We start from the raw sequence: 23,342 nt of genomic DNA, 5'->3' as shown, positions 1-23,342 counted from the left end.
ATATTAAGAATAAAGAAAGAAATTAATCAAAAATTTTATAACGAAAAAAATGAACAGAAATAGAAAAAAGAAATGGCTGCAATTAATTGATCTCGCTCAATTGAATTTTTTAAAATAATAATAGCCATAGAATTAAAAATATATTAATTCTAATCATATTTTTAAAATAAAATACTGCATTAAAGCAATGAATAGTTTCATATACTACACATTAAAGCTGACAATCCCAGCTTCATCTAAAGTTACTAAACTAGGAATTTTCTAAGTTCTTGATAAACTACTAGACTAAACAAACCTATGCATTTTTCAGACAATATTGCGATTAAGTTGGAATTTAAGAGCTTCAACGGCTACCAAAATTTAAGTTCCATATCCAATTTGGCTTCTTCAACAAACTCCTCCATTCACAAGCCAATTGTATATCCAGCTTTTGATTTTTTGCTTCATATATATCAACCGTGTCGAGATTATATTCAAAGATTCCTGCAAATTAGACTAACCACAAACCAAAATGATATTAGTAAACGAAAGAGGTGATCATTTTCATGTGTTTTGCATGGAATAGAATAGGACTAACCTGCTGCTGTTTGCGAGGGGCATAAAATAAGCCTTCCGTTTTTCAGAAAAATATGTTATTGTTATCCATTGGAAGCCCCTTTTCTGACAATAGCTTAAGTTTCTGCCAAACAACATGATCACAATGACTGGATGAGATACTGATGATGGTGAAGCAGATATTTTGATCGTCTCGTGCTACGATCAAATAGCTGGCTTAAATTTGAAACACTATAAGAAAAGAAATGGACCTAAAACATAGTGAAGCTTGTCATGATCTCATGCATGACAGCGGCAGTTTTGGATGATATTTAGTAATTTTAGTAGTTTTTGTGTTAACTCATTATCCAAGTACCGCGAGAAGGATCTTATTTTACACTATCGTGTATCGGGCTTGTTATACAACAACACATTGCAATCTAGAAAATAAATTTGTAGAGTTGTATAGATTTTACCGTAATATATTGAGGTGGATCATCAAGGCTAGTTGTTCCAAGGACTACTTCTCTTCTTAATTTGGTTGTAAGTTTATGGCAAACCCTAAGCTGAGGACAGAATGTATATCTCATCAGTTGAGCACAATCATAGCAGCCAGCACTCTGTCATCCGATGAAAAGTGTAACAATCAGAATATTTACCTCGGATCTCGTTGCTCCACCGATTATGAACACAAAGATGCGTTGTCCCATCTTTTTGTAATCAGTGTTGGCAGTTTTCAGGACTGAATCACTGGAAAACCAAGCAGACAGAGATAATACATACAACACATTTGTAATAAACAAACTCAAGTGGCAATCAAAATTGAGATAAATTTAGCAGTACAAGTTGGTAAACAAGTTCCTAGATGACTATAGGAAATAGTGATTAATCATTACCTTGAATATCCATCATCAGAAGTACGAGATTTGGCCCACTGTGCGGTCCGTCTTGATCTCATAGAATGGGGAGCAGTAGTAGATTGGCTTGGTTTAGTTGGTGGAATCTTTGAGCCTCCACTACTCGAGTCGCTGGCAGTGTTCACGCATTGGTACTCGTCTTTTGGCAAATCTCCTTTACCCAACTGCTCAATTAACTCCTGAGAAACAAACCAAGCCAAAGAGGTGATAGTCTGGTAACAAGGTCCAGAATTAGTACACATTCATCTTCCTATGTGATGAGATTATAATGCTTTTGTTGTATATGTTTAAACCAAACCTCTAACTTGGGATAAAACCGAGATAGTGCCCACCCCTCCTCTTCATCTCCAGCTCGATCTTTTCTTTCTGCATTTTTTTTCTAGTGAGGAAGGAATTAGTTACATTCAGGTCTCAGTACAACACCAGTATCGGTTCTCTATATTGTGGCATGATTTAAGTTAAGAGTAAATATTTACCTTTGCTGAATCAAATTTAAGGGAGAAAGTACCCCCTGAAGTCTTTCTGGAATCTGTTGCCTCAATTAATTTCATATTTTTGACACTTTGCATGTCCGCTTCTGATAATTTTGCCAACTGAAGAAGCATAACAAATATCGCCATTAGTCTAGTAAAGCTAGAGCTAGTAAAGCATGTAGGCAAGCGTAGAGAAATGAGTTTTCATATCCAATATGCAAACATGAAATATCAATGTATGCCTCAACTCTTATTTACTCAACACACACACACAACAAGAGAGTGGGGAAATAGATAGATCAGCAACCTGCATGAGTTTGTCTGCTTTGTCACCCTCAAATTTCTCTGGGCTGACACCACAATATATCATCAAAAGCCTCAACTTATTCTCGGTTGATCCATCCTGCGGGGTCAAGAAAATGATTTATCATACCATCTAAATAATAAATATAGCTGAACCAAGAAGCAAACTGGTAGAGGCGTCCCTTACCAAAAGCATTAAGATATTACCTGGTTCGATCTCAGATAAGTGATAACTTCCTTCGTTCCTGCATCACCAAATACAAGATCCTGCTCCAGTTGTCCAAGGTCCCGAAGATCCAAATCTCTGATAAGTGTATTGAGTTTCCCAGCAATCTAATGGGATAAGAAGATCAGTGTTCTTTCTTTATTTTCTTTTTTTGAATCATCATAAGTTTTCTCATTGGCCCATTAATTACACATTTCTTTAGTCTGGAGGAATAGTAGAACTCTATCTATGATCAAGTGATTTAATAAGTAAACCCAAATTTACGAAATTTGGCTATTTGTGGCATAAACTTTTCCTTATATCACATAGTACATTTAAGAAATGATGATATGGAATGATCTTCAGAATTATGAGTTTGAGGAACAACCGCAACATGGATTGAGAGTTTCTCCATCTGTTCATTATATTGTGGCAAAGCTTGAACCATTTTCTGTATGTCTCTTGTGGACAACTCACTACCATCTCTACAACAAAGCAGAATGTAAATTATTAGAATTGACAAGAAACAACAAAAGTGAGGAAAACAACAACAACCACAACAACACGACAATGACAACAGCAACAATAATATCGATGTTAACTACAAGAATGGCTATAATTATATGTAAAAATGTGTAATGTAGATGATAATAGTGATGAAATGCAGTTTCCCTTTCTCCAATTAAATAAAAAGGACTTTAGCCGATGAGAATAAATGTTGAGATTTCTCATAGATTATTAAACTAAATATTATTTAGCAACACTGAAGCATATTATGATTTCACGCATAGATGTGGCAGGATATCATAGTTATATTTCAGAACAAACGAAGTACACACAAATACGAACGCCAACCTCTGTTGTAATTGAGCTGCTTTGTTTTTAGCAACAAAGTTCGTCATCTTCTCACTCAACCGTTCACTAGCCTAAAATTTTGAGTAAGAAAATTCAGATATGAGTAAATATCAGAGAAGATATGACTCTTTCAAGTGACTGCAAGTAAAAATTGTCTATGCATGAGAAAACACCTCTGCGATGTGAGCATGCCTGAGCTCAACCCAGAGAGCATCATTATCTTCCAAGAGGACTTCTTTTTTTTCAGGCTCACCACCTGATTTGCTAGGAATCTTGCATCCACTGAATACCATCAGAAAGTTCCAAGTCTGAAATTCGGCTGCTTATACAAAGACATTTACCTCGTGTACATATTTATTTCCTTCCAGGTCTAGTAAATCATGACACATAGCATCATACGTCCATTCATGAATGATGGGAGCTATCTGGAAAAGGTCAGTAAAAAATAAAAAAACAAATAAAACTAAAAGTAAGTTATTACTCATGTAGATAAAGTTGTGTAAATTGACTTTTTGGAACCTGATCAATCGATCTATCCACTATAAGTAATTCACAAGTTTCCGCTGTTGGAAACTTGGGAATGGAAGATCTATAAGTTGTGATGTTCTTCCAAACTGCTTCAGCAAGCTTCTTGGGAATTAACTCTCGACCATTTCCATTGTCGCCATCCCCTCCCTTGGAAGCTTTATACCTCACAAAAGGAAATTCCTGAAATTTAACATTAGAAATGTAGGCAAAAGGAGATGATAACAAATGACATGGACACGTTCTTGTTGATTTTACCTATCTGGATATGGAAATCTAGAATATAAATTTTTTATACCGCGTCTGGTAAATAAGGAGATTTGTTCAACACTGTTCAACTAGACTCACAAAACATTTCAGGTCTCCTTTTTCATGTTGACACATGGATGCATGAGTAGATGCATTTGAAAGATCAAAGTATTGATCACCTTTAATGAAGCAAAAACAGTAGCAAGTCTCGTGGCCATTAGATTCAAACATGCGTCAGCCCTGCTAGTATTCTCAGCACCAAAGAGTTCTCGAAGTGCATTTTCTTGATCAGTTGTGAATGCCTGATATAAAGTTTATCTTCACATTCCATGATGCTAAAAGAGCTTAATTGAAATCCATAAAGCATAATGTTTTTTAGCTACCTGAGTATCTATGGGAAAGTACTCCAAATTCATCTGCAATTTGTCAAAGGTAAATAGCTCAACAAAAGAAACTCCCTAGATAACAATGTTGTTTGACTCTAATTATTTATTGGCAAAACTAAGCACACTATTTACCTCTCTTAGGGCACCAATACGTGGCATAACACTACTATCACTCTTGATGTGAGACACTAGGTCTTTCGGTACAGGTGTACTAAAGTATATATATGCTCTGCAGCCATATATTGTGAAGTGAGAATAGATGCAGTCACACTACATAAAACCATATTAAATGCAAAAGAACTTCATAAAAATTATCAGACGTACTTCCTATATAATGGTTCTCTTCCTGACATGTCAGACAAGAACATGACGAGGCTGACAAAGATAGAAAATTAAGTAATCAGTTCCAATATCCTTGCTAGTCGTTGCTTATCAAAACTGTATAGTCAAAATATTATTTAAGGATTAGACATCCAGCACCAGGTAGAAGATGTGTTTTTGTTAAGGATAGTAAAAGAAAATAGCCAAGGACGGTAAAAGGTGCTCAACAAGCACTGTTGTTAACTAATTCAATATAACAAATGTCTCTTATCTTTTTCTTCTAAGGAACCACAGTCTAAAATTAAATGAAAATAATGAAGAATGGCAATACTTCTCCCTGGCAGGCTGCATGAAGTATATTACATCCATTGAAGGCATAGGCTCTCTCCTTTTAAAAAGTTCTTCCACCACTGCAGAAGATGAAAACGACATACAGATATAATAGCCAAAAAATGGTTTTCATAAAGCTTTCTTGCGATATGTATATGAGTTTGTAAATGCCATATATATATTTGGCAGATCAAATAATGACATACACCAAAAAATTATACCAAAGTTGAAACAAACAACATATCTTGTGCTATGTGACATAAATTTAAAATTGCTTACATGAAACATCTTGGTCTGTGATATCTGCCATTTTACATGAATGAGACATCACTTTTACAGTAACTTTGTCCATGATGAGTACCTGAAAACAATGATCATACATTCCCATATAACAAAGTTGCAGTTTGCATCATACTAATGGTAACATGCAGCGACATAAATTATACCTTCCATGATGATCTCGTACCTCCTGCTTTAGCATCTTGGAGCATTTCATACAATAATCCTACGAGGTGTTTTGTCAAAATTATCAATCCAAATACTACCCATTCTCATGCAAATCTGAAGCTAGTTCACCATGTCATGTTCGCACAAAATAGAGATAAAGTGCAATTTAGTTTATAGACCTCAAACTTAGCAAGTAAAATGAAATAGATAATTGATGTAGTATCCATGTAAAATATTCCTTCAGCTAATTCAGAATGTAATGACATGATTTTCACTAATCCTCCTAAGATAAAAATAATTTAAATCCAAAAAAAAAAAATCAAAAACTACTTATTTCCATTTGACAGCCACTGCTCGTTCAGTACATCAAATCCCCAAAAGGTATTTCCATAGCAGAAAAAATCAACAAGTTCTTCTTTCCAATGTAAAAGAGAGCTAATCCCTAGAGAATTTCCAATTTCTCTATAAAACACAAAGATACTACTTCGACTCTCTCAGTTGATCTCTTCGCAAATCGATTCTAGCATACGAGCTACCGAGAAATGCAGAGAGGAAAATGAGCGCAATGAAGGTGACCGGAGCTTACGATCGCGGCTGACGAGGCGGAGCGTCTTGTACTCTGCGCCCTGGGAGCACTCGGAATCCGAGAAGGACATTTTCCCGGCGCCGGAATTCAAATCGAAATCGAAATTGTTATGTTATTTTTTGGGGAGTGAAGGAAGAATGAAACAAAATTGAGAGACGGTTAAAAGTGGCGGTCCGACTTTGGAGGGGAAATGTCGTTGTATTTGTGGGGACCCACAATTTGCGCCAACGGTAATGTTATAACAAAATATGAAAACAAAATAGAACATGCATATTTTAAAATAGAAATATACATTTTTCTCATTATCACATATTTCTCTTTTTATCTCATTCTCGTTAGGGACGGACCCATGAATTTAATAATGATCGGGCGAAATTTTATCGGATGATTCTAATAAAGTTTTAAGTAGAGTAAAGAAAACACAAAACGAGTTTAATCTTGAAATAGTTATTTGAGATTACATAATGACGACCGGACGAGATTAATATATATAGATAAAATAAATAAATTAATCGTATATATAGGTAATAAAAAAAATCAACCGAACGACGGCTGAGGGTGCCTGACCTTTAGATCCGTCCCTGATTCTCAAATATCTCCTCGTCGTTCTCACTCAAAATTCGGCCAAGTCAATCTCATAATTGATTCTTTGATTTCTTTCTTACTAATTCATTATTTTCTTTTAGATCATAGATATCTATAAGGAAATAATCGTCAATCTCATAATTGATTCTTTGATTTCTTTCTTACTAATTCATTATTTTCTTTTAGATAATAGATATCTATATGGAAATAATCGATCCTCATACGTAAAAGAACAAAGTTTGGAGCAATCAATCTCGTATGCATATTTTAATTACTATTATACCTTTACTACAATAAAATAAACTTAAAAATAAAAAAATAATATGGATCGTTGGATTAATGAGATGAATGTACATACCAACTGAGTGGCGGGTGAGATTTAGTTTAAATGTCAAAGTAGGTATTCATGATATATTACTCTTAATATATCAATTTATTTATCTATTCTATTACATGGCGAGCTCATTACTCTCATAATACTCTCAATATATCAACTTATTTATCTATTCTACAACATGGCGGGCTCATTTATCTATTTATAATACAAGTAATTTTTCCACTCACAATACACCCATCATTTATATAGAACGCTCGATGCTCAGAAATGAAATATGGATATTTTTTTTAATTTCTTTTAATTAGCGATGGAAAATTTCGGGGACAAAATTGCTGACCAACTCTGACAACATTAGCAGATCACCGACGGAACACTAATACGTTGGTTTACGGAATACCGACTAAATAAACGATGATCGGTCAACAACATCAATGTTCCGTCAACACAAATTGATACCAACGAAATAAAGTGAGATACCGAGTCACCAACAAAATATTTCAATCGATATTCGACTAGAGGGTGTTTGGCTTATAAGCTCCTTTAAAGTGTTTGACAAAATATGCTCCTAAACAGCGTATAAGCTCCAAAAATAAGCTCCAAGAGCTTATAAGCTCCCCAAAAAATAAGTTCCTCTACCTCAACTTTTTTTTTTTATAATCTTATATGCAACAATCATTTTACAAATATTTTTCAACTATAATTTATTATTTTCATCATATATCATCCAAGTTCATTTTTCTTCGATTTTCTCTCTCTAAAAAAATATTTTCTGTCTCTAGCAAAAAAATTCTCTCTCTAGCTTATAAGTTCAATTATCCAAACACTTTGACAACTTATAAATTCTTAAAATTTACATTTTATAAGCTTCTGAAACATCTTATAAGCTCCAAGAACTTATAAGCTTTTTAAAATAAGCTTAGCCAAACACTTGTGGCACGTAAACTTTATCCGATCTGAGTAGCAAAGCTTATTTCTAACCTACATTATAAGCAATAAATATGAAAAACTATCCCACTTCTAACACAATGGTGGCGAAAATAATGGCGGTGGTGGAGGGGATTGTTCTTAGTGTTGAGTGTGAGCTTCAACCGATACGCATATACACGGATTCTATGTTAGGGGCTAGGGTGATGGCGGATCCAGCCGAGGAGGCCAACTTTCTTCCGCAGGATATACGAGACATCCTAAGTGCAGCCCGTGAGAGTATTCTTGTAGGGGTTTTCTATATGTATCGATCGGCAAATAATGCCACTCATAGTCTTGCGCAATTTGCGCGTCACATTGAGTGCTCGATGAAGTGGATTCAAGGTTTCCCTAGGTGGCTTAGGGATATTATACAGAACAATACTGACTATATTTGGCCTCCGTCTCAAAAATATGAAAAACTATCCCATGAATCCCTAGACCCACAGCACTTATAAATAATTATTTTTAAATACATGACTTACATACTGAATATAAAATGTAAAACATTAAACCCACCAACCGATTAGTTGTAATATAGGTTAGTATTATATTTTATTAGTAGTAGTCAGTAAATTAAATATTATCCTAACAATTTAATATGTCACGCATGCATTCATTAAAAGTACTCTATCGGAAATTTTAGTTATTTTTATCTATTTCTTTTTGGCATCCCGTCATACAAAAATTAAAATACAAGAACACATGTCAACAATTGAATCAACACTAAAACTAGTTGACTATATTAATATTAATTAAACAGAAGATTAGGTAGATCATCAAATAATGTCGTTAAATATAACTATATACTAATGTGTAACCGTGGAATGTGCCGTATTAAAATTTATAGAATTTTATATACATATAAAATCTAATTACAAATACAAAGAGAAATATATTAATAAATAAATATAATGTAAAAAAGAACATATAAAAATTTCTTAATTATATCAAAATTGTCACTTATATCTCCAGTTTTAATTTTTAGTTTCATTCACATCTGTACTTAAACTTTACTCTACCGAAATCGACAATTGTACTCTCTCCCATTTATTTTTACAATAATGTCTCTTATCTATGTAGGTGTGAATATTATGGAGGTGATCTCATGTGGAATCGATTTTTTTAAAAAATCACATTCACAATGACACTACTGTTTCACATGAACTAGTACGCCACTCCCGTGCGATGCACGAGGCATGACATATTTTATAATTAAAAATTATATTACATTATTATATAAACATCAATCTATTATTAAATCTAATTAAGAAAAAAATAAACAAATAAGTTTACATAAATAAATAATTCTTACACACACATCACTAAAAATTAAATAAATTTAAATAGTATCCAAATTTTTGGTTTTTTAGATATATAAATCAAATTCTATTTGTTGGAACGCATTAACATGACCGGTACGGATATCTAACTAATTATTCATCAAGACATATATATTAAAATCAATACATTTTTTTTAAATTTTATTCTTTAAACTAAAGAGTTCTAAAAAGAATCAATAGTATAATCAAATTTTATTCTTTAAAAAGAATCAATAGTATAATCAAAGAGTTCAAAAAAGAATCAATATAATCTTTTTCTCCTTATTTGCATTAAAGGCTATTATTATTAAAACGTGTGCAAAAAAATATACAAAGGTCGATATCAAACAAAAATATAGAAAATTATATAAATTTAATATAAAAAAAGGAAAGCAAAGAGAGATTAAAAAAAAGTTGTATGTTAAATTTAGGAGAGAGGAGAGATGAAAAAAAGATAACTTTAAATTTTTGTGAGGAAAGAGAAAAAATTCATTTAAATTTTAATCTACCATAACTTATTTGTTTCAAATTCATTTTTGATGATTTTTATATCAAATTAATATCATCTTTGACAATTAAAAATAAATAAATTAAAACACAAGAAATACTAAGAGAAGGGAGAGAAAAATCGATGAAAAAATATCACCTTTAGAATTGTCATTTTATATAGTATTATATAAATATAGATAATTGTTGTCATATTTTTTCTATAAGGAAACGAAAATAAAATTGACAAAAAAAATGAAAATAAAGAAATTAAGTAAACAAAAATATAAAAATAAAATCAAAAGATAAAAGATAATTCATTAGAGAGAAAAATAATATGTTTGATATTTCTAAATTTTATAATATTTTTATTTTAACACCATATCAAATATAATATTTAATAAATTAAAATTAATTTCATGATCTTTAATTTGATATACATATTCAATATTTTTATCATTATTAAAATATATAAATATTAAAAAAAAGAAAAGAAAATAACAAAAATAAATAAATAAAAAAGGTGATTCATTTTAGAATGAAAAGCGGTATATGGTTGGGGGGGGGGGGGGGGGGGGGGGGTGGGGGGGGGATATAAATAACAAATATGCAGTTTATTTCGGTTGCATTGTGTTAGCCGAAAAATAGGAACCATGATCTTAAACTTAAGTAGAAGTAAAACACGTCTTTTTAAATTACATAAATAAACAGCAGTTAAATATTAGGAATATTCTGTTAGAAAGATGACGGTAAATTGGATGCTGTTAAACTAGTTCTTTATATAATATATAAATTTTTGTGGTGAATATGCCATGTGATGCCATGCGTTAATATATGGATTCCTTACATTACGTGTATATATTAAGGTTAATATTAATGTTTCGTGTTACTAACTTTCAGCATTTTTATGAAATATTCTTAATTTTTGTTTTGTTTTCTTTTAAAAACCATTTAACTTGCAGCATTTTTTTCTAATAAAAATTGTCACCCAATTCAATTTTTAGCGACGGAAAAATAATTTATTTATCTTGTCGGAATATACGGTAATTTTTTCCCCTTTATCATATGAAACAACGTCGTTTTATTTCAATCCACGGCTTATAGTACATAGCGAACTAATTTGTAGTACCAAACAAACGTCAACCAACACCATAAAAAACATTAAAATAATAAAAATAAGACGAAAGTAATTACTTATTATTTAATAAGCCCCTTTTCTTTGCATGATTTAATCGCGCCGTCAAACATTTCCTCCAATCCATACTCGTACTTGAATCCAGTGGCTTCCAGTTTCTTCGTCGACAGCCCGGAAAATTTCACCGCCGTCACATCCTTCCACGAACTGTCCAACAAAAATAAAATAAAAAACATCAAGTAATTAATTTAATTTTTAGAAAACAAAATACAAGTAATAATTAATTAAATGATATATATAGTAATTAATTACTCAGGTGATGGCATCTTATATTCTGGATATCTGAGGGAGAGGAAATCGCAAAGCTCGGCGATGCCGAACTGCGCCGCCGCCGTTATGTATCGGCCTTTGGCGTCGGGATACTCGAGCAGGTGGATATGAGCTCGAGCCACGTCGTCCACGTGGACTAAACTCGATTCTTTTAGGTGCTGGTAGTGCCCCTCATCACCTATATATATATCATCATACACCCACAAAAATAATTAATTGGAGTATATATATATATATATATATTTTTTTTTCAGATGAATTCTCTTTGACGAAAAATGGTGGAATATATATATATTGTTTCAGAGTTTTACTCTTTTTACAAGTTCTTTTAATTAGAAAAATTTTCTTCATAAGAAGAAGAAATTTACAGGATATAGTCCCTTCTTCCATCATTTCATTTCAATTCATGATAATATTATCACAAGTTATAGATGTGATAATATTTTCATGATAATATAATTTAACTCATCTCTCTATCTTTTTCATTCTCTCTTCATAATATTTTTAGATATTTGTTCATTAAAAAGATATGAGATAAAAAAGTATGGGATAAAATTTTCTCATATTTTTTTACTTCTTTCTAATGATAAACTTACAATCAAAGAGAACACGCCCTTAAATGCATTTACATTGATTGTAAAATTTTCACTAAAAAAATATGAATAAAAAATATGAGATTTTTTTTCTCCTTTCATTTATTATCAGATATGGAAAGATGAAAAAATGTTGAAAAACGCCACTACCAAAATATAATACTCCTTATTTAACATTTGAGAGAAAATGAGTGTAAAAAGGTGGCTGAGAAAATATTTTACTCTGCTTTAAAAAAAATCTATTATAATAAGCATGTGAAAATGACGAGAAAAATGATAAAATATATATTTTCTCTTGTTTTCTATTAAAATAAACGAACCTTATAAAAAATGTTTTAAAAGATGGCATGAGGGTAGACTTTAGACAACCACCACACTACCATCAGACATAAATAACCAATAATTCATTTTCTATTTCCAGTCATCGTGGTAGGAAAATTAATTAATTAATTAAATGATTTAATTACCGAGAATCAAGGCCAGGGAGACGTAAACGGAATCCGGAAAATTAGGGCAAATGAAAGGGCCGGTGATCCACGTCGGAATCAGGGAGACGAGGTCCAAGCCGAGCTCCGCCGCGAGATCGATGGCGGCTTTCTCCGCCAGCGCCTTGGTGACGATGTAGGGCCCCCCGAAGGTCTTGAGGCTGCGGATGAAGTCGACGTCGGTCCACGAGTCCTCGTCGATGAGCTTGCCGCCGCTGTTGGCGGGGTCGAAGGCGGCGGAGGAGATGCTCGCGGTGTAGACGACGCGGCGGACCGTCTTGCAGTCGGCGCAGGCCTGCAGGATGCCTCGCAGGGCGGTGGTGACGCGCTTCAGCTTCACTTCCTCCGTCTCCTTCTCGGCGAAGTCCAGCGGGTGGGCCGTGTGGAAGACGCCGCCGCAGCCCTCGATCGCCGGGGCGAACGTCTCCGGCTTGTCGAGATCCGCGTTGAAGATCTGCAACCGCTCCGCCGCGCCGGGGAGGTTGGTGATGTAGCTAATGTCCCTCTTCCGCTCTATTTTTCCAAAACCACAGCTTCAGCTAACACTCAAGATTTTTCTAATAATCACATTCATATTCTGATTAATTTAAGAGGCGGTCTTCTGTGAAATCCATTTTATGGTGAAACCGACTTCACATGACACTATTTCGTTTTAAAGTATCATTTGTATGTTGTCATTTGTATGTTGAAGTAGTGTCACTGTAAAGCCAATTTCATGGTAGTTGTTGTGCTAATTTAATTTTATAAGATTGTAAACAAATCATATATTCGTAAATATTTGATAAAATATTTAAACCTTATACTATCTCCGTTCACGAAAAAACTTCCTATATTTTTTTGGAACGTCTACAAAAAAAAACATTTCCTATATATTTTTGGACTATACCCACCACTTATAAATATCTCATTTAACCTTATTTTTGATATTTTCATCACTTTCAATACTAATTAATTACATTTTTTCACTATTTTTAATACACTCAACAATTCTTTCACCACTCTCAATACACTCAACCACCTCTTTTTTCTTAAAATTCACATGTTATTCCCTTTTAGGAAATTATTCGTGGACGGAGAGAACATATATCTATATATATAATTAAATTGTGAATAATATCACAAAAGAAAAAACACTGATTAAGGACAGGTGTCTCATCAATTAAAACCTTCTTAAAGAAAATTTAATGAAAAAAATCTTAAGAAGAAAAAAGAGTGTCCCTACTCCCTATATATATAAAGTTTGAGACATAGGGAAATAGAAGTCAACTAAAAAACACAAGTAGTCGAGACGAGGGCAGAGCTTTAAATACAATATATAAAAAAGAATTATGGTATTATATGGATAACACAGATTTAAAAAATGAAACCTACAAAGAAACATTAGTCTTATATGAAATAAATTAGTCGATAATATTAGAATATGTGAAAAAAATAGGAACCTGGATCGAGCCTGACAGTGGCGTTGACGGCGTAGCCATCTTCGAGTAGCCTCTTGATCATCCATGATCCAAGAAAACCAGTTCCTCCAGTCACACATACCTTTTTCCCATTTTCATTCACCATCCTCTCTCTCTCTCTCTCTCTCTCTCTCTGTATATATCGATGTAACTTGTGAGAGAAACGAAGCCATGCATGTCTGTTTAAATAATGGCAAGTTGAAGGGCATTCCTGTCTTTTGCTCTTGGATAATTAATTAATCTCCGGCAGAAGATATTTATGCATTCATTTTCTCAACTTGCTTAATTTATCTAATGAGAATATGATGCAGTTATGCCACACACTACAAATTTTGATGATAAATAATTATGATGTGATTTTAGCGGGAAGGGAATCTTATTTTTTGTGAAAAATAAAAGTAAAAAATAAATCAATATAATTTACAAATAATCGTATTCAGTTAATAAGGTGAAAATCTCGATCTTTCTATAATTCAATTTTAAATAAAAATGTTTATTAATGTTTTACATTAATTTATCGAATAAATTATTAACATATTCGTATGTGTTCGCACATATTCTCCATTTAGTATTAGTATTTTTAATGAAGGGTAATTCGTATATAAATACATAAATTTTATTCACTTTTTGGTATTTAACATGAACTTTAAATCCTAGTTATAAATACGTGAGCTTTACTCATTTTTGGTATTTAACATGAACTTTAAAACATAGTTATAAATACACGAACTTTAAACGTATTCAATTTTTGACTCGTTTTTCATTTTTCTCGAATTAAATTAAGTTGATTTGGAATGCCTGAATCTTGACGTGGATAATTCGTCGTTGAGATACGACGACGTTGTTTTTCGTTAGAAGAAATTAACCCAAAACTAAAATATTAAAGTGAACGAGAAAAATTTGTCTACAAATTCTACAAATTCAAAAGGCGAATTTCATCTTTAACATTTGGGGATTTCATAAAGACAATTTCGTCATTCAGAAAGCCAAATCTAGAAATTCAGAATATAAAAAACGGGATCAAAAATTGAACGGTGTTAATTTGTATAGCAATAAACTGTCCACGATTCAGGCACTCCAAGTCAACTTTAATTTGGGAAAAAATGAAAAATGAGTTAAAAATTGAATAAGTTTAAAATTCATGTATTTATAACTATATTTTAAAGTTCATGTTAAATACTGGAGTAAAAGTTAATACAATTTATGTATCTATAACTAGAATTTAAAGTTCATATTAAAAACCAAAAAATGAGTAAAGTTGATGTATTTAATTATTTATACACCAATTAGCCTTTAATGAAACATTTCAATATATATATATAGGGAGAGGTTCAAATAAGAACCACTAATAAAATAAGAACGGAGAACCATTTTAAGCCATTCAATCATCAAGATCTACGGTGGATGCATCATCTTGGTGGATGGATGCAGGTGCTGGGTTCGAATCCTGAAGGGAGCAAAAAAATTATTTTTTTCGGATGCATTAAATTTAATAGCGGATGCATTAATTTGTATAGCAGATGCAGTAATTTTATTGGTTCTTATGTTCTCACGATAATTGTGGTTCTCACTATAACCGCACCATATATATATATATGTATATATCAGAACCGATCACCTACCCACCGTGGGCAGGCATAATGTGTCCACCACTGATGACAATCTTAATTAGAGTAAGATATGTTAATTTTCTTTTCAAATTAAAATTGTCAAATCAATGGTGGACACATTATGCTTGTCCACGGTGGGTAGGTGATCGATTCTAATGTATATATATATATATAGAGGCGATCAGCTCTTTCATTAATGCTTCAACTGCCAATAATTAATTTGCCTAGTTGACCGACCTACCACTGAGATATATATTAATTACTATAGTAGATTATCAATTATTTCAGTGAAAGCAATTTATATATCGAACAAGGAAGTTTTTTTTGAGAAAATAAGGAAATAGTTTCATTATACGCTAAAATCTTCATTAAAAAATACTCCCTCCGTCCCACCATTTTAGTCCCCTTCCACTTTTCACACATATTAAGAAAATGCATTTAATTTTTATATTTTTATCTTTTATACCCTTATTTATTATTTTCACACGTCCTTTTCACATTTAAGTGAAGCATTAAATAAGGTTAATTTAGTAAAAACAATATTTTTATATAGTATTAATTAGAAAAGTGGACTATCTTTTTGGGACATCTCAAATGGAATAATGGACTAAAATGGTGGGACGGAGGGATTACTCTGTTTAGAAATAAAAAATTGTGGTCCCAACTTGAGATCAGTTATAATAAAAATTTAAATTATCATGATTCATATACTATTATTTTAGTTTTCGTCTTAAAGAAACACACCTCTATTTATGAATAAATAATATATATATAGGGTCGGTATCTAGTGTGAATTTCTAAAATTTGTGAAACTTAAGAACCTTTCTAGACCATTGATCTTCAATGATCCAATGGACGAAATTAAATATAGACTTTGCATAATTTTGTGTTAAAAGTCGGACATTTCTTAAAATAAATGATTGAGGGGTATTTTGGTGAACATTGTTAAGTCAGATAATTAATGATCATATCAAATCCCATAATAACCGCATTGAATATTATTTACTATAAAAAAACATTACACCTACCATTCATCTGTCATCATCATATTACTTTTGTTCATTGAAGAATGTTAGTGTTCATGTTTTGAAAATATGTAATGTCTTTTGTTTCATTGATTTTTCGGCAGTGGAGGTTTGTTGAAATTGTATATATTTTTTTAATTTAGATAATTGTCATATTCATGTTTACATTGTTTAAAACAAAATATACCCTTATTCATATAAATATATAAGTTTATTCATCGTATATATTGTTCATCACATAAGTATATATTGTTCATGTTCGTTCATGTAAGTTGTTCATCGTCATCGTATATATTGTTCATCACATAAGTATATATAAGTTTGACTCAGGTCCTATTGTTCATCACTATTGTTCAAAATAAATTATTTTGTTGTTCATGTAAGCCTCTAAGTTTATTTATCTTCTTTATTTACACGTGTTCATCACATAAGTATATATTGTTCATGTTCATTCATGTAAGTTGTTTATAGTTGTGGTTGTATAAAATTTAGTTTACAATTAGCGTATAATTCTATGAAAAATGGCGACAAAAACAATGAGGCTAAAACTCTAAAATATGATAATTAATAAGTTGTCAAATACAAAAGATTACATGTACAGATGATAACATGATTTTAGGTAGTGGACAGTTTTAAAAATTGTTAAATGACAAATTAATCCTTCATTCCATAAAAAGCCGCCGATGCTTTTTGGAATCTACAGCCGTTAGATTTAATCAAATCAGTGGCCATAGTAAGTTCCCCATTCTCACAAATATTTAGTGTTCTCACATGATCCTTCCCCTATATATATATGTGTGTGTGTGTTGTGTATATAGTATTTATATAAAGAAAAAAATAAATCAATCAAAAGTTACATGCATCTACTTTTAAAATTACCATCGATTCAATTGAATTAAATTTAAAATTGATTTAGAATTGAAGTTGGTTTTTAATAATATTAAAAATAATTAATCAAAAAAAATCATGTTGTGGGACTCGAAAGATTTAGTACACGTTTTAATTAATAAAAGTGCGGATTCATATAGATAAAATTGATATACACGTCAAAACAACTTATTTATTTATTTTTATTTTTTTGAGTAGTCTTACTATTTTTATCTATCAAGACTAATACTCAAAAGTAAATGTCACCTTAGAGTTATTGACACCTAAATACATGAACTTTTGATCAATTTGATTTTTCCCACCAACTTTAAAAATTGTTGCACTTTTCCCACAATTAAAATTATTGCTCATTCTATGTGGCATATTATTGAAATCTCACCATTTCAAAATCTCTCAACTCTCCTTCATTTTCAATCATTCTCATTTATACATGTATATTTTATTTTTATTAAATTAAATAATACATTCAAAGCATCACCTCAATTCATTTTTATATTAATTTTTTATTTATTTAAAGAAGGTGTAATTTACTTAATAATCTTATACACAATAGAAAAATATTCTCTCTCCTACGCGACAATATGAAATTTCACTCTCCAATCTCCTTAATCTGCAATCATTATATTTTCCTAATTATAAACAACATATCCCAATAACATTAGTAATATTAATTAATCAATTAATAATGACATTACAAAAGCATAAATCAATTAAAAGTATTTATGTAGGATGTTAATTGTAATAGAAATATTTATTAATGTTTATCTTGGATTGACACATATCTACTTGCCTTAGAAGATGAGTTATGTGAATGGGCTAGAAAGCCCATGATGTTTTAGCCCATGGATTGACACATATCTATAGACTATAGATATGTATTTCTCGTTCCATTATACACACACATTTCAAATACATGCAATACCATCTTAAAATCATTCTCCCTTCCATTATCAACGAGAGTCAGTCCGCGTTTGTGCCGGGTCGTCAAATCACCGATAATGCTCTCTTGGCTTTTGAAATTTTCCACATGATGAAAATGAATTCGGCTAAGAAAAAAGGAGTGTTTGCTTTTAAATTGGACATGGCGAAGGCTTATGATAGGGTCGAGTGGACTTTTCTTGATTGTATGATGCGAAAACTTGGTTTTCATACGTCGGTTGTTGAGTTGATCATGCGTTGTGTATCTACTGTCTCGTTTAGTGTCTTGGTGAACGGTTTTCCTGGGGAGAGTTTTGAGCCCAGCCGTGGTCTCCGGCAGGGCGATCTCCTCTCACCTTTCTTGTTTCTTTTTTTGTGCCGAAGCTCTTTCAGGTCTTCTCCGGCAAGCCGAAACCCGTCAGCTCATTCATGGGGCCCACCTCTGCCGCACGGCTCCCCGTGTGAGTCACCTTCTCTTCGCGGACGACTGCATCATTTTTGGTCAGACTACTCCCAATGAAATTGCTCTGGTGCGGGATATTCTTGGCGTTTATGAAAGCGCCTCTGGGCAAAAAGTTAACTTGGAGAAATCTTCGATCACCTTTAGTGGGGGTACCCCTGAGGAGATTCGGACGGCCCTAGCTGAACAACTTGGAGTGGCGTGTGGAACGAGACATGGGACGTATCTCGGCATCCCTAGCACCGTGGGCAGATCAAAAACGGAAATCTTTTAGATGCTCATTGATCGGACTCGGAAAAAGGCCAAGGATTGGAAACGAAAATTTCTCTCTGGGGCTGGAAAAACGGTTCTTATCAAGGCTGTTCTCCAGTCTATTCCATCCTATTTAATGAGTTGTTTCGCGATCCCAGAACAAATCTGTCAGAGACTTAATAGTATTGCAGCTAGCTTCTTCTGGGGCCAAAAAAATGACGAGAGAAGAATCCATTGGAAGAACTGGAAAAAGCTTTGCAGCCCTAAGGAGAGTGGGGGGCTCGGTTTCAGAGATCTCAGCCTTTTTAACCAAGCTTTATTGGCGAAACAAGCATGGCGTATCCTTAATGATGAAACGACGCTGTTGGCCCGCTCTCTTAAAGCTCGCTACTTTCCTCGATCGGACTTGCTCCTTGCTAATAATGCGCATTGTCCATCCTTTTCATGGAGAAGCATTTTAGTAGGACGTAATCTCCTTTCCGAGGGAATAGCTTGGCGTATTGGAGATGGCTCGAGGATTAGGATTGGTCAAGAGGCGTGGTTACCGGATGGTAATGGGCAGTTCAAGAAGGCTTCGGTTTCGGTGTTTTGGATGGATAAATGTGTTAAAGAGCTTCTGTTGGAGTCAGGAGGGTGGAACTTGGATGTAGTGCAAACGGTGCTTCCACCGGGGGAGATCTGGAAATTCACAAACCAACTTTCAGCTGACCCTCTGTTTCCCGGTCGGCCTTTCTGGCCTCTTGGCAAGGGTAATGCCTACTTTGTTAAAACTGGGTACAGGTTGGCATGCTCTCTTAAGCACCGTCTTGAGGCCTCGGCTTCGGGAGGCATGGTGAATATCTTTAAATGGATCTGGAATTTGGAGGTTATTCCAAAAGTCAAGTTGTTCTTATGGAAATGTTTGGCTGGGGCCGTCCCGACTGCGAAGGAGCTTTTTGACCGCTCGATTAACGTTGATCCGATTTGTCGTCGATGTGGTGAGCACACTGAGACTATTGAGCATGCACTCCGGGACTGTGCTTGGGTTAAATTCTTCTGGGAATCTCCCCCCTGCGGTTACAGCCTGTCCCGGATGGAGAAGTTTGGCCCATCCCCTTTTGGCTCAATAAGATTTGTGACTCCCAACACAAGGAAGTGCACCAAATCTTCGCCAATCTCGTCTGGTCCCTGTGGTTCGCCCGGAACCTTCTGATTTTTCAAGGAAAAGAGATTAGCCACCAAGACTGCCTCCCCATTGCGCAAAGGGCGACGTGGTCCAAACCTACCTGCTCTCCGACAGCCACGACCAAACCTCTGCGCGTCTCCTGTTCAAATCCCGGTCAGGTTAAGATCTCTTGTGATGCTTCTGTCACGATTGGTGTCGGAATGGGCTTTGGAGCGGTTGTTACCGAGGGAGTGGAGTCGCCATCGGGCTGCCGTTTTGGTTTTGTTCCTGGTGCTGTTTCTGTGCTTGAAGCGGAAGCCTTAGCTATCCTTGAAGGGTTGCGGCTGAGTGAAAAGTTGGGGCTCCAAGATGTGATTTTGGAAACGGACAGCCTGGGGCTTTTTTGGATGCTTACAAAAAAGGAGTCGGATCTCTCCTACCTTGGTGACACGCTCAGGGCGATTTTTAACCGGGCTGCCACCCTTTCAAGCGTCGTGTTCAGCTGGACATCGAGAGAAGGAAACATCATAGCCGATAGGCTTGCTAGCTTTGCTTATGTTTCCCGGGCGATGCCCTATTTTGTAGGCTCCCTTCCTGCTTTGTTGAACACTTTTTCTTCTTCTTAATGAAATCTTTTCCCTTTCTAAAAAAAAATAAAAAAAAATACATGCAATACTTTTTATTAAGAGAGTTTTGGATAAAAGGCTTTCGATGATTCTCATTCATTCTAGCATTCTTTCGATAAAATGATCATTATACTCCCTCCGTCCACGAAATGAGTACCCATTTGTGGACGGCACGGGTTTTAAGAAATGTATGGAGTGTAGTGTGAATAGTTTAAGGGTCCCACTTTTTGAGAGTATTAATTAAAGGGTTGTGTGGGGTACACTTGCCAAAAAGGGAAATGGGTACTCATTTCGTGGACGGACGAAAAAGGAAATATGAGTACTCATTTCGTGGACGGAGGGAGTAATATAAAAATAAGTTTTAATAAATACTCCCTCCGTCCACGAAATGAGTACTCATTTGTGGACGACACGGATTTTAAGAAATGTATGAAATGTAGTGTGAATAGTTTAATGGTCCCACTTTTTGAGTGTATTAATTAAAGAGATGTGTGTGGTACACTTGCCAAAAAGGGAAATTGATACTCATTTTGTGGACGAACGGAAAAGGAAATATGGGTACTCAATTCGTGGACGGAGGGAGTATAACTGTATATCATAGTTGTTATAAGTTTATTAATTAAATTTTGGGTTTATATTTTTTGGCTTTTAAAAGAAAATGTCGATTATTGATACAAATAACACCTATTAAATAATCCATTTCATTTTTTAATAAGTAGTAGTATTATATTTGGAGATGAAACTTAATTCGTCTCAAACTTTAATTTTAGCCTTGTCCTCATCCAAACTTTTAGTTGTTTGATTTGTTCTTCAATGCAATATGTTAGGTGAAAATGAGTAAATTTTTACACACTTCCTTTGTATATATCTTTTAACATTTTGAAAATATTTATTATTTAGAGATGGAGCGAGTATTTACGACTCATTTAATTTTCTGAAATAATGATTTTCATGAAAAATGAAATCAAAATTTTCATACCTACTTTGTAATTTGCAACAACTTTTTTTTTTTTTTTTAGAAAAATAGCAAATAGCTTCCAATCATACAACCCCTAACACATTTACCTCTCTATCTCTTAATTGTGGGCTGTAGCCCCTCAACATCTCATAAAGAATGCAAAATTCCCCCTGTTCCTGACGGACACTTAACACCGTTAAATATTTTTTATTTCTTTTATTTATTATTTCACTATAATATATGTTAAGCAAAATGCACTCCAACAAACATTTTTACGCAAACCTCAACCTTAATTAGTACTCCCTCCGTCACGAATCTTGACACGTATTCCTTTTTGGGCCGTCCTACGAATCTTGACACATTTCCAAATAAGGTAATACTAATTATTTCATTCTCTCTCATACTTTATCATTTTTATACTTTATTACCTACACACTTAAAACACTAATCTACAATTCCTTAATTCCCGTGCCGAAACCAAACGTGTCAAGATTCATGGGACGGAGGGAGTACTAACAACTATCATTAAATATAAATTCGTATTTTTTGGAAACAATCGACGAGTACGCAAAGATTAAGATTGGGTGCTTATAAGCTTTCACGTATGTTTCTCTATCAAACTACTTGGATATCATGGTCAATGGATTGTGCTTCTTGGAGAAATAAATAGAAGCAATTGTATGAGCATATTTTAATCTTCGCGTACTCGTCGACTGTTCCCAAAAAAATGCGAATTTATATTTAATGATGGTTGTTAATTATTAATTAAGGTTGAGGTTTACGTATAAATATTTATAGGAGTGTATTTTGCTTAACAAATATTACAGAAAAATAAGAAATAAGAAAAAAAAAATTAATGGTGTTAAATGTCCGTTAAAAACAGTGGAAATTTTGCACTCTTTATGAGATGTTGAGGGGCCACAATTAAAAGATAGAGAGGTAAATGTGTTAGGGAGTTGTATGATAGGGAGTTATTTGCTACTTCTTCCTTTTTTTTTTTAATATGATAATAAAATGAAGCACAATTCAATAAAATGCTTCTATAAATAAAATGCATATACTTGATCACATTTTTTACGACGATAATAAAATGCATATACTTGATCACATTTTTTACGTTCTTATCGTCGATACAATCTCTTTTATGTAACTATTTGAAATCTTACAAATTTTCGTATGTGTTTGGTTGTTTCATTTTCGTGTGGGACCTTAATTCTTTTAATTGGTTATTTCATGTAATTGGACATTAATTTGAACATAAAAATAAATATAGTCTTACTAATCTTACACAATTTTCTTTCATTGATCTCTTTTCAACCACAATGATTAGCAAAGGAGTCATTTTCAAAAAAGAAAGAAAAATAAAAGGGCTGTTATATACTAGAGAGAAGCGAGATGTTATAAACTTGAGAGAAGCGAGAGAATAGATTAGAGCTACAAATGAAGTTCACAATACACCCATATTTATAGGTGTTAAACCAAGTGTGAACGTCCGGTGTGAACGTTCACACACGTCCAGTGTGAACGTTCACACACGTCCAGTGTGAACGTTCACACACGTCCGGTGTGAACGGAGGACAGTCAACTCCGGCGGCTTGAAGATGTCAAGTGTTATTCTCCCTCTAGGTTTCTTGGTC

The 23,342-nt window shown here is 33.5% G+C and overlaps 2 protein-coding genes across 2 annotated transcripts; both read right to left on the bottom strand.

The window, feature by feature from the left end:
- Positions 1-312: 312 nt before the first annotated feature.
- Positions 313-6,304, bottom strand: LOC131022046 (protein transport Sec1a-like). Its single transcript, XM_057951416.1, has 22 exons — positions 6,132-6,304; positions 5,545-5,603; positions 5,378-5,459; positions 5,100-5,178; positions 4,772-4,822; positions 4,580-4,676; positions 4,445-4,477; positions 4,241-4,363; positions 3,807-3,995; positions 3,629-3,712; positions 3,461-3,559; positions 3,288-3,358; positions 2,821-2,917; positions 2,435-2,560; positions 2,232-2,327; positions 1,928-2,044; positions 1,750-1,830; positions 1,431-1,630; positions 1,194-1,284; positions 1,011-1,100; positions 578-679; positions 313-495 (listed from the first exon to the last, which is right to left on the bottom strand). The coding sequence occupies exons 1-21, from the start codon at positions 6,199-6,201 to the stop codon at positions 620-622; spliced, it is 1,995 nt and encodes a 664-aa protein (XP_057807399.1). The 5' UTR covers positions 6,202-6,304; the 3' UTR covers positions 313-495; positions 578-619.
- A 4,577-nt stretch (positions 6,305-10,881) lies between these two features.
- On the bottom strand, positions 10,882-14,134 carry LOC131022045 (vestitone reductase). Its single transcript, XM_057951415.1, has 4 exons — positions 13,807-14,134; positions 12,350-12,880; positions 11,272-11,467; positions 10,882-11,166 (listed from the first exon to the last, which is right to left on the bottom strand). The coding sequence occupies exons 1-4, from the start codon at positions 13,928-13,930 to the stop codon at positions 11,022-11,024; spliced, it is 996 nt and encodes a 331-aa protein (XP_057807398.1). The 5' UTR covers positions 13,931-14,134; the 3' UTR covers positions 10,882-11,021.
- Between the last annotated feature and the right edge of the window lie 9,208 nt (positions 14,135-23,342).

Source organism: Salvia miltiorrhiza, chromosome 4 (genome assembly GCF_028751815.1).
Source record: "Salvia miltiorrhiza cultivar Shanhuang (shh) chromosome 4, IMPLAD_Smil_shh, whole genome shotgun sequence".
Classification (NCBI taxonomy): domain Eukaryota; kingdom Viridiplantae; phylum Streptophyta; class Magnoliopsida; order Lamiales; family Lamiaceae; genus Salvia; species Salvia miltiorrhiza.
Note: the sequence above shows the minus strand (reverse complement) of the source record. Positions and strands in the feature narration are given on the sequence as shown.